Source organism: Chiloscyllium plagiosum, unplaced genomic scaffold (genome assembly GCF_037043375.1).
Source record: "Chiloscyllium plagiosum isolate Xiang-an unplaced genomic scaffold, Cpla_swu_hap1 HiC_scaffold_1, whole genome shotgun sequence".
NCBI lineage: Eukaryota > Metazoa > Chordata > Chondrichthyes > Orectolobiformes > Hemiscylliidae > Chiloscyllium > Chiloscyllium plagiosum.
In genome coordinates this window covers 54933068-54945290 of record NW_028270139.1, presented here as the reverse complement: position 1 = coordinate 54945290, position 12223 = coordinate 54933068, and the positions used below count along the sequence as shown (strand labels likewise).

Below are 12223 nucleotides of genomic sequence, written 5' to 3'. Positions count from 1 at the left end.
TCCCGCCTTCGCTGAAAGAGGCAAATATCTCTCTTATCCTCAAAAAAGGAAAGGACCCAGAAGATTGTACATCATACAGACCAATATCCTTGCTAAATGTAGATTTTAAAATCCTCTCTAAAACGTTAGCACTGAGATTAGAAAGGATACTGCCACATATTATAAAGGAGGATCAGACGGGGTTTATTAAAGGCCGTAGATCATCCAATAATGTTAGAAGGGCTCTGAATATGATTCAAGCTTGTCATCAGGGAAAGATACCAGGAGTAGTGGTTTCATTAGACGCGGAAAAGGCATTTGATAGGGTCGAATGGTCATATTTGTTTTACACATTGGAGAGGTTTGGTGTTGGACAGGTGTTTACCAAATGGATCTCAACATTGTATAGTGATCCCAAAGCAGTTGTGGTTACCAATGGATTAGGCTCGGATAGCTTCAGTGTGGGTAGGGGCTGCCGTCAGGGATGTCCCCTCTCGCCATTGTTATTCACGCTAATAATTGAACCACTAGCAGAAGCTATACGAGCTGATCCTAATATAGTGGCCCCAAGGATTGGTACAGGTAAACATAAAATTACCCTTTATGCAGATGATGTTCTTCTATTCCTCAGTAACCCTTTGATGTCCATACCTCGCTTAATCCAAGTTATTAATACATTTAGTGCATTCTCAGGCTATAAAATTAATTTTTCAAAATCGGAAGCTATGCCAATGGGTGGCCTTGCTGTGATACCCCGCTTAGCGGACGGTTCCCTTTTTCCCTTTCGCTGGTCCCTGAAGGGTTTCTTATATTTAGGCATTTTTATTACTCCAGTATTTGGTCAGTTGTATAAGGCTAATTTTGTGTATTTATTGGAAAGGATAAGGCAGGACCTCCAGCGATGGGGAGACCTGCCAATTTCTTGGCTGGGTAGAATAGCATTAATCAAAATGAATATCCTGCCCCGTCTCCTATATCCTATGAGAATGCTTCCGGTGATGCTGCCAAGGACAGCTTTATGTAAATTATACGGCTGGCTGAGTTCCTTTATCTGGAACCATAGGCGGCCCCTCATTAAGCTGAAGAAGCTACAGCTTCCACAGGCAAGGGGTGGATTGGACTTCCCAGATTTTAGGAAATATCAATTAAGTTCCCTATTAAGTTATATAGCTGATTGGGTCTTGTCTGATCCACAATCAATCTGGTTGGACATCGAGGCTTCTCAAGTAAAATACCCACTTATTAACCTTTTATTCTCAGACAAGAGGAAAATCATTACAGATCACTGTAAAAACCCTATAATACTGAATACAATCAAGGCTTGGAATATAATGCGGCAAAATGAGGGTAATTCACATAAAACATCCCCCTATGCACCGATAGTGGGAGCATGGGGATTCCAACCGGGGTTAACAGATGCCACTTTTAAACTCTGGAGAGCCAGGGGTATCTCATGTCTCGGGGATTTATTTAAAGATGGGGTCCTGATGTCTTTCGGACAGCTGCGTCAGAAATTCGGATTACCCAATGGAGACCTCTTTCGATACTTCCAAATTCGAGATTTTATACAGAAGAAGACTACGTTATTAGATAGTCTTTATAAATCCGATAGAGAATGTAGTGTCCTACGACCAGTAGGGGTATCTTCCGTCAGTAATATTTATCATTTGCTACATGATGAAGTATCGGGAGATATGGATAATCTGCTTAAAACATGGGATCAGGATCTGGGACTAGAAATCTCCACAGAAACGTGGAATGATATCTGGGAAAATGCTAGAAGAATTACTATTTGTAACAGAACCCAGGCTATCCAGCTGAAGATACTTCATAGGGCCCATATAGCACCGGTTCGATTGGCAAAATTTAAGGCAGGAGCATCTCCAATGTGTCCTAAATGCAAAATAGAGGTGGGCACTCTTGTACATTGCTTATGGACCTGTCATAAGATCCGTAGATATTGGACTAAAGTAGCAAGTACCCTGACAGAAATTTTAGGAACGGAAATAAAAGTGGACCCCGTATCTCTCCTCTTGGGCTTTTCGAACTTTCCCTCCCTGGACACGTACGGGAAGAGACTATTTTCTATTCTTTCTTTCTGTGCAAGGAAAAATATTTTGATGAACTGGTTGGCGGAGGGCCCCCCTGGACTTTCAAATTGGCACAGACTAATTATGGAATGTATTCCCCTTGACTTCCTTACAAATATGGTGCACCGAAAGACCGAATTATTTTATAAAATATGGCAGCCCTTTTTGAATTACGTAAATACAGATATTTCGGCTATCCTAACAAGGGCTTTTATTTAATTGAGACTACAGACCTGGCTGGTCCGCGGCCCCTTGGGGGAGGAATCCCGCACGAATACGGGTTTTATCATATCTGATGTTAACACATCCCGAGCATGTAAGAGACTTAAATATACACTCTGGTTAGTTGTAGGTTAGATTAGTAGATAGTTGAGTTTTGTCTGTTTGTTTTTTTTTTGTTGTTTTTTTTTCGGTTTTTTTTTGTTTTGTTTTTTTTTGTCAAATTTTGGCTATTGTATATTTGAGCTAATTGTATATCAATGTTTATATCTGAGAGTTTTGTTTATTTTTGTAAACTTGTAAAAATGTTAAATTTCTAATAAAAATATCTATAAAAAAAAAGAAATACAAAACCACAATTGTGATTACTACAAAATGGTAATGTTGAAATAACTTGTGTGACATGGTGAAGAGAAAAGACTTAAATAAAGGCTGCAGACCTGAAGATCTGAAACAAAAGCAGAAATTGCTGGAGAAAATCAGCAGGTCTGGCAGCATCTGTGGAGAAAAAAAGGTTAACATTTTGAGTCCAGTGCCCCTTCTTCAGAAAAATTGCTTTTGGAAATGCAACAATTAATTTTCATAGTAATTTAAATAATATATATATATATAGTAATAGTTTAAGGATGCAGTGTTTAATTAATGATGCACAAGTTCTTTTACCTATATGAGCTGATTTTTTGATGTCTACTTTCTCTGTCGCTATTACAGTGGCTCAGAGGCTCTCCTGTATCATCTAAATGAGCTAAAGGGAATGGCAATGTGGAAACAGAAATACCAACCATTAGGGTTGGATGTGCCCGCCATAGAAGGTATATCCTCAATTTTTTTAAACCTTTAAATTTTCAATACCTTTATAATATTACAAAATATTTGATAGTTTTTAATGCAATTAGAAGGGAAATGGAAGAATAGTAAAATGCGCAGGGATGTTGGCTCTATTGTAAACCCAGAGTAAGAAAGTTGCTTGTTGAGGATTAACTATATTGGCAAAAAGAGCCATCACTAATTTAGAATGCAAACTAACAAGGTAAATGGACAATAAATATTGATACTTAACATTTAATTTGTTGAGCCAATTTATAATATTTCCTTAGAATGTTGGTTTGCCTTTCCCAGAACTATAGAGATTTTTTTCTTGGTTCCTTAAATGTGGTCCCTGGATGTATAATGTCCTGTAAGATTTTAGTTCAGCTAACTTGACGCTAACAGTTATAAGGTTTCGATTCCAGTTGAATCTTTTCCAATCTACCACAACTTAATGTACTTTAACTTCCAGACCACCTTAGTTGCTACAGCTGCATATTTCATAAACTGTCTAAATACTGAATTCTTAGGGCTAGCCTTCAACCTGTAACAAATATCCAAGGACTGTGCTAATGTTAAGTTGCTAACAAGTCCCCTATTACTAACTCCGTCCTGACAACTGGCTTTCAAGTGTTCTGTGAGAAATACTTGTACTTCACAGGTGCAGCAAGCTTTGTGAATCACCCCTTTTATGGATATTATCTAATCAATTGTTCAGAGCTGTTATTACCCATTCCTGGCATACGTAAGACTTGAATGCAAGCCTCCTGGCCAGAAGATAGAGACACTCATTTTATGCAAGTGGTTTTGCAACATTTAGTCCAAGTATGTGCACCTGTGTCAATGTAACTAAATTTAATGGTATTTGGAAGTTTTAATCAATGGGATGAGCACTCCTAGCTTCCCTATAATAATCAAATCTTAATTGTATCTTCAGCAGGAGGTCCGCAGTATATCTAAGTCCTCAAACCATTTTTCTAGTCATTCAGGTTTGCAGCCTTGGTTTCTGTTTGCTGTTCAGCTAGACTCACTGGAGCCCAATTATGCAAATACTGTATTCTTTCTTAAATCTTTACCACACTATTGTCATTTGAAGAGCTGACAACTTCACTTTGTAACAACATATCCCAAAATTCATGAATCATCCCAAAGTTACAAGCCCAGACTGATTGTCACTAAGCTTGAGTACAGTACCATTTGATCATTGAAACTTTATTAGTTACACAAATGTGCCAGCAAGGTGAAAGCAAGTCAGTCTTAATCCATAATACAATTTTAATGATGTTTAACTTTTATGTAGAATTCTGTTCAAAGCAAATATTCTTTTATTTTAAATGCTTATTAATGAAATATAAAGTATGAGGACAGGACTAATTCATTGAATTTTCTTTAAATGATTTAAAGTCCTGCATTCTGGAATTTTGCAAATTACAATAATGGTCTGTCTTTCACTTTATTGTTCACACCACTGACTGGCTCTCTTGGTGTTATTGATTCCTTCCTGACTTAAATTGAGACATTTATTATATACCAACAAATTTCCAATCAAATCTTGCCTGATAAGGCACAGAGACAGCATGCTCAAAATACTTTCTAATGCTGTTCTGCTGATGTAGGAATTATCATATTGTAGTTACCGGAGCAAAAGCAAAGGTGAAAGTGGTCATTTGGTTGTTCAATTATAAACTCTAATACATCCGGTAAACACTTATTTCTGAGACAAGGAAACTTGCACTTTAGGAATCAAAGATGTCTAACTCCATGTGTAACCTCTCTTTGATATGGCATATTGAAACAGCATCAAATGGCCTGATAAACAAACTTTGCAAGTTTATTTTTCAATACTTGATTTAAGTAAATTACTTCTTTTCTTTCAAAGATGCCATAAATGCTGTGGGAACATTTATACTGAAAGCAAATGAATTGTTACAGTAAGTACAAACCGAACATTTGAGTTAAAATGCCTTTTTTTATGTGAAGAACCTGTTTCACCAGTAACAAATGAAAAGTATAATTAAGTAATAATTGAAAGATTGAATGATGAATTTTATGAAAACTGGGAGTCTTGAATAAAATGAACAGTTCACGATTCAATAAATTTTAATTTAATGAATTACAATGTTGTAGGTTGAAGTATATTTGAATAAGTACTTGTTTTACTTATTCCTTCTGTATTTTAAATCAATAGACCATTCTAAATAATATAGAACTTGTTTTTGAAATACATCCAGTTTATGTGAATAGTACTTGAATGGTAAACATGGCACAGATTTTGTATTTAGCGGGAACAACAGCATCAACTCTTCATGTCTTCAAGTCTCCACAGACTTTCTACATATTTGTTCACTGAAATTTGAAATTGTTAATCCATTCTTTGCAACACATTCTTAGCCTCTAGGAGCAAGGCAACCCACTGTGCAAAATACATATTCAATCATATTGAAAAGTTCTTACATCGAGCAAGCAAAGTGGGCGCTAGAAAGTGTAAGTCACAATAGCTGACACAATCCAAGTCATGTACTCCAAGCAAAATAAAGATTTTGATTAATAGAGTGTGATAAAAATAGAAAAAATAAAGATGAAACTTTGATATTTTCATTTTTCTAAAAAAAAAACTGAAGGAACTACATTTGGAAAAGTTTATTTTAGTACTGAAAAGGCTGTTTGAAAGTCATTATGGTTTACCACACTATTACAAAATTATTCAAATCAGAATGGACAAACTCAATTTTTTTCTGGTAAGGTTATACATTTCTATCATGTGAGTTCTGTGACTTCATGTCCTGCTATGTGTTTCAATATCAAGTCTGTCATCAAGTGTTTATAACAGTGTTTATAAATGCTGAAAGCAAAACTGATAAACTCAAATGTGTAGACATTTTGGAGATCATCTCTGTGCTCCTACTAGTGAATGTCCCAAGTAATAATTCCTTTCCTCCCCTGGAAAGAGAGAGAGCTGAGTTTAGACTAGTTCCCTCCAGTAAATTAAGGAAACTGCACTTTGGTGATATCTCAGTAAGTTTGGAACTTCAGTTAAGTGTAAGTGAATTCTTACATAAAGTAGATTGAAACTTGCCCCCCCCCCCCCCCCCCCAACAAATGCCTCCTCATACCCCCATAATATTTCACTGAATGACTCTTTTTGACAGAGATGACTAATGTATAAAATAAATCCAAGATTTCCCATGTTATGTTTATATAGAATTGAGCCTGAGTTTACGCAATTCCTCTCCCCATTCCAGCACTCCCCACCTCCCCTCATTTCATCAAGTGGCACATCTTTTATTAGAAAGAAGTGGGGAAATTTGCCTCACTCTCCTCTGAACTTGAACCATCATTATTGCTGTCTGTACTGAGCAGTGCCACACCATAGAAAACAGGAAAGTATTAATAATATAGATTTTAACTGATGATCTGTTCTTTTTCAGAGTTATCGACAGTAGCATGAAAAGCTTCAAGGCATTTTTCCGTTGGCTATATGCAGGTGATGAAAGTTGCATTTACTATAAAATCTATATGTAATAGTTTATTCTATCATATCATAAATTTGAATATTACTACATTTTTGGCTCCTTGACTTAGATCCAGCTAACGATATGGAATGAAATATGAACTGCTAAGTAGAGGAGTCTATTTCAGCATTATTATCAGTCATATGAATAAATTTAAGCATCTACATGTTGCCAGTATAGATTAGATTCCCAAAGTGTGGAAACAGGCCCTTCGGCCCAACCAGTCCACACCGACCCTCCGAAGAGTAACCCATTTCCTCTGACTAATGCACCTAACACTATGGGCAATTTAGCATGGCCAATTCACCTGACCTGCACATCTTTGGACTGTGGGAGGAAACCGGAGCACCCAGAGGAAACCCACGCAGACACGGGGAGAATGTGCAAACTCTCCCAAGGCTGGAATTGAACCTGGGATGCTGGTGCTGTGAGGCAGCAGTACTAACCACTGAGCCACCATGCCGCCCTTAATAGCTTAAGCAACTGTAGCAGATACTGGCAGAATTAATGTTACTTAATGCAGAATTGGAAATATATTCACTTCTCTCTGATAGAAATTGTACAAACCTGGTCAGCAGTTCATAAATTTATTTTAAAACCAATTTTGTCAAATTCTGTTCTGTCTAGTTAAATATCAACTAAACTATCAGTCATCGTATGAAAAAGTGCGAATCTGATCATTACTGAGTAAAAAAATTGACAAATGCTATTTATATGGGCTTTCGAAAACATTCGATAGAGTTCCACAAAAGAGGCTGTTAGAAAAAATAGAAACAGATGGAATTGGAGGCATGAGTTAGGAAATTCTTTTCAGTGTTAGGAAACTTAGAATAGGGATGAGGATATGCACGCTAATCGACAGGTAGTAACTCATGGTGTCCTCTAAGGATCTAAATTAGCACTTCAGCATTTTGCTAAATTTGGAAATAATTCATGATGGGTAAGACAATCATTTGCTGACAGCATAAAATTGAATCACACAATAAGTAATGTAGGTGGAAACAGACATTTGAAAAGAGATATTGTTAGTGAGTGGACAAAACTGTCACAGGTAGAATTCAGAGAGGAACTATGTGCAGTAATCCATTTCAAATCCAAGAAAACAAAATCAGACTATTTTGTAAGTGACAGGTAACTAGGAATGGTGGAAGATGTTCAGGGATGATGTCAGTTGCAGTTCTTTGCATAACAAGAAGTGAAAATCCAAAACATACCTTTTAAAAGCTGATAATGCCTAGGTTAACTCAGATTTAAGGAAAATGGAACCAAGTTGTGGAAATTAAGTTAAAAAATGAATCATTCGTTATCTAATTGAATGGCAGAACATGCTCAAGGGGCTAAATAACCTATGTTCCTAAAAATGAATAAATATAAGACAATTTCAGATCAATTCTGATCAACTTCAGAACATTATTGATCTTGAGTAATATCTAAATTTATGGTATACATGTTCAAATTTTACTTTCTAAAATTTGATATTTAAGTGGAGAGAAATTGTCCATCCGTAATTGCCCTATGTGGCTGGTGGCGACGGTACCTTTTACAACACGGCAGCCATGCATGACCTGACCCATTTTCCTTTGTTGTCAGTTATTGATCAAAAGACTGAAGAGTTTTTGGTTGGAAACCTATTTAACCTGAATTTTGTTGAAATAATTAGTTTCATATTTGATCCTGTGCTATTTTGATATCAAGGACTGCCACATTCCCCCCTCATCTGGAGTTCAGCCTTTAGAAATCCTATACACTAAGCACCTCAGAGCCACTGTCTGAAAATGACATTACAATTTGTGGGTGTGTTTTTAAATTAGTTCAGGGATGTAGGCTTCACTGGGTGGGCCAATATTTATTACCCAATTCTAATTGTCCTTTAAGACGGTGGTGAGCTGCCTCCTTGAACTACTGCAGTCCATTTGGTATTGGTAGATTGACAGTGCTATTAGAGAGGGAATTCCAGACTTTTTACCCAGTGACACTGAAGGAACAGTGATATATTTCCATTTCAGGCTAATGACTGGCTTGGAGAGGAACTTGCTGTTGGTGATGTTCCCATGCCAAAGCTGCCCCTCTCCTTTGAGATCTTAGGAGTCACTGGTTTGGAAGGTGCTGTCTAAGATATATTTCTGCAGTGCGTTTTGTAGATAATGCTGCAATTATTATGCTTCGATGATGGAGGGAGTGGATGTTTGTGGATGTGCTGTCAATCCAGCAGATTAATTTATCCTAAATGGAGTCTAATTTATTGACTGTTGTTGGAGTTACACTCATCCAGGTGAGTGTAGAGTATTCCAACACACGCCCATCTAATGTTCTCTCAAAGCTGTGCAGCCACTCCAAGAATCTGCGCTTGTTGATTGGCATGCTGACACTGTTCCCAGAATTGACTTCCAGTTTTGGAAGTCACTGTCGCACATTGACTTCTGGGATCCGCATAGGAAAAAAACAAATTATATAGGGAATATAGCTGCTGACTTGTTCCTTGTAGAGGGTTGGCTGGTTTTGGGGAGTTGGGAGGTGAGTAACTCAAATGTTAATCAAATGATATTGTGGATTATACTGCATGACTGTCCAGGGTTAAAGTAACTTAAATGATATATATTTTTAAAATAAAACTAAAACGTAATACCCAGCTTTAGTTCAGGCAACAATTATTTTAAACTATTTAAGCACTGTTACTATTCAAGTGTTTTTTTTAATTCACACGTGTGTTGTGAACCTTGCTAGCTGGCATTTATTGCTTGGCCCTAATTGCCTTTGAGAAGGTGGTGGTGGTGAGGGTGAGCTGTCTCCTTGAACTCCTGCAGTCCACATGTAGGTTGACCCACAATGCCCTTAAGGAGGGCAATTGCTGCAACTGAAAGGCTTTCAAGGCCATTTCCGAGAGTAATTAAGAGTCAGCTGTGGGTCTGGAGTCAAATGTCAGCCAGACCAGGTAAGGATAGCAGATCTCCTTCCCTGAAAGACATTAGTGAGCCAGATGGGTTTGTCTGACAATTGACAATGGTTTCACGTCATTATTAATTCCTCATTTTTTAAAATTCTAGTATCTGCCATGGCAGGTTTCAGACCCAGCTCTCAAGAACATTAGCTGAATTTCTGGATTAATAGTCTAACGATAATAACACTAGGTCATTGCCATCTCCTTAGTAGCCTGTGAATTTCACTTTTCCACTGTAATAGCTGGTACTTAAGTCAAATTAAACCAATGTTTTATCTAGCTGAGATTAAATAGAAGCTTGCTAAACTAATGTTTGTTTCAAGTGACAGTATTTGCAATGTTGTCTTTCATTAGTGTGTTGGCTGAAGATTATTTGTTAAATATTATAATGAAAATTAATATAATATGCTCCAGGTATAATCAGGTTTGTTTTTTTTTCAGCAATGTTGAGGATGTCTGATGATCATGTTTTGCCAGAGCTAAACAAGGTAAATTGCAGTAATTCTTTAAGCAATTCTTTCAAAGCTACTAAGTAATATTGTTACTTTTAGCAATCTAAAACAATAGTTTCTTCAATGTCGAGTGTTGGGTATCTTTGAAACGCAGTTACTGAAAAGGCAGTAGAACTGGAGTCCTTTAAAAGTTGTAAGGCATGAATATTAGGCAAGGAGGGAACACAATAATATCACCATAGTCCAACCGGACCATGAGGCTTCTCTCTGAAAGGTAGAGAGAGGCCTGATGGTGGTTTTAACGTGAGGTGAGGTGAGATCCTGAGCAGGAGAATCCTCCAAGGTAACCTCAGTCAGTATAGGAATTGAACCTATGCTGTTGGCATTACTCTGCAAAGTAAACAGTTGGTTGCTGGGCAGTGTTGGTTGCACTTGCCTCTCAAGTATATGTTTGGTGATGGTAATCCCTTCTCCAGTGCTGCTGAGTGACAATACAGCAATACCATGCAAACATGTTGCTTTGTTGCAGTACACTTGATGATCATTGTTTGGATAGTACATCCTATATGTTCTGCTACAGTGTTTGAGTGTGGATGACAATGTGATAGGAGTCATTCCCCATTTAATGCATATGTGTGAAATAGTTTACCAGTGTTATTGCAGTCCATTGTCAGATATTGTCTGATCTGGGCATAGTTGATAATAGTGCTCATTGTGTCAACGACGGTCACACCGGTTGTTTAGATTAGATTAGATTACATTACAGTGTGGAAACAGGCCCTTCGGCCCAACAAGTCCACACCGACCCGCCGAAGCGCAACTCACCCATACCCCTACATTTACCCCTTACCTAACACTACGAGCAATTTAGCATGGCCAATTCACCTGACCTGCACATCTTTGCACTGTGGGAGGAAACCCACGCAGACACGGGGAGAACGTGCAAACTCCACACAGTCAGTGTGATGCACATGATACATCAGCTGAATTCTAATAAGCTCTTATAAGTTGCAAATCATTTCTTTGCTTAAAAAAAACTTCATGCTGGAAATCAGAAACAAAAACAAATTGCTGGAAAAATTTGGGAGGTCTGGCTGAATCTGTGGAGAGAAAGCAGAATTAACGTTTCGGTTCTAGTGACCCTTCTTTAGAACGGAACTGATGCTGCCTGACCTGCTGAGTTTTTCCAGCATTTTCTGTTTTTGTTTCCGATTACCTCTTTGCTGTGCTGCTAAAATATACTAGTGCTTTATTTACTGCACTCTCCACATGTCCTGTTACCTTGAATGATCTGTGCATATATACACCTTCTGCTTCCCCTTTTGAATTAGGCCTCCAATTTTATAATCTTGAAAAGCTGTACAGCTTTTCGATAGATATGAGAAGTTGCATTTATTAGAGAATTGGCTGGTTTGGTGTGATTTTCTTACCACAGCAGTGTTGTTGGCTGGACCTAAACCATGCATTTGTTGTTGGCCTACCACTGTCAGCTTCATAATCATGCCCATCGTCAAGTAATGTGTCAATGGTATGACCATTGTCCTTGCACAAAATATACTTCCTAAAGGCTTTCGTTAACTGTCATCCCAACTGACAGTCATACTGGGCAAAACAAATCCAAGAATGAAATCCGACTTGATGAATCATATACTATTTGCACCAAGTTAATCGTTGAAACATATTCACAGGAGGTTTCAGATGTTCTTCAACAACAGAACGTAAGTTTATTACACAAAAGAAGAAATAAACAACATTTTATACATACAGAAGACGGAAACATAGAAAAAAAGTTTGTCTGTTTCCCAACACCATCTGTGGTAGAGAAAGAATCCCTGAGCAATATCACTCCTAACTTTAAATTCTTTATTTAACTGAAGGATTCTTGTTTATTTCCCTTGAACTGCTGATTCCGTTTTTTTCTGATTTCTTTCCATGTTCTCTGGCATGAACCTCTCATACTTCTGCTCTCCAAAACTATTTCAGTACGAATAATTTGAAGATTTCTATTTAAACTGTCCTGGCTTGTCAGCTTCATGTACTAAAGATAATAGCTTCTGAGGTGACTGGCTCCCCTTAACTGACTTAATTCCCCTGATAGGAGAAAATATTCTACCTTTTGAACTGAACTTTGTTCTTCTAAACTAAAGATTTGAATCTTCTGTTCTGCAGTCAAAACAAAATTAATTGCCTTAATGTTTACTCTGTCTATCATAAGCCCAACTGGAT

The 12223-nt window shown here is 37.5% G+C and overlaps 1 protein-coding gene across 6 annotated transcripts in view; it reads left to right on the top strand.

Annotated features, from left to right (window-relative positions):
* The window catches only part of anapc4 (anaphase promoting complex subunit 4), a 99835-nt gene that overhangs the window by 58674 nt on the left and 28938 nt on the right, over positions 1-12223 (top strand). For all 6 annotated transcript variants that reach the window (XM_087986918.1, XM_043700575.2, XM_087986935.1 and 3 more), the window contains 4 exons: positions 3000-3100; positions 4975-5026; positions 6524-6579; positions 9987-10033. In XM_087986918.1, the coding sequence (XP_087843044.1) occupies positions 3000-3100; positions 4975-5026; positions 6524-6579; positions 9987-10033 (256 nt within the window). The remainder of the gene's footprint in view (positions 1-2999; positions 3101-4974; positions 5027-6523; positions 6580-9986; positions 10034-12223) is intronic.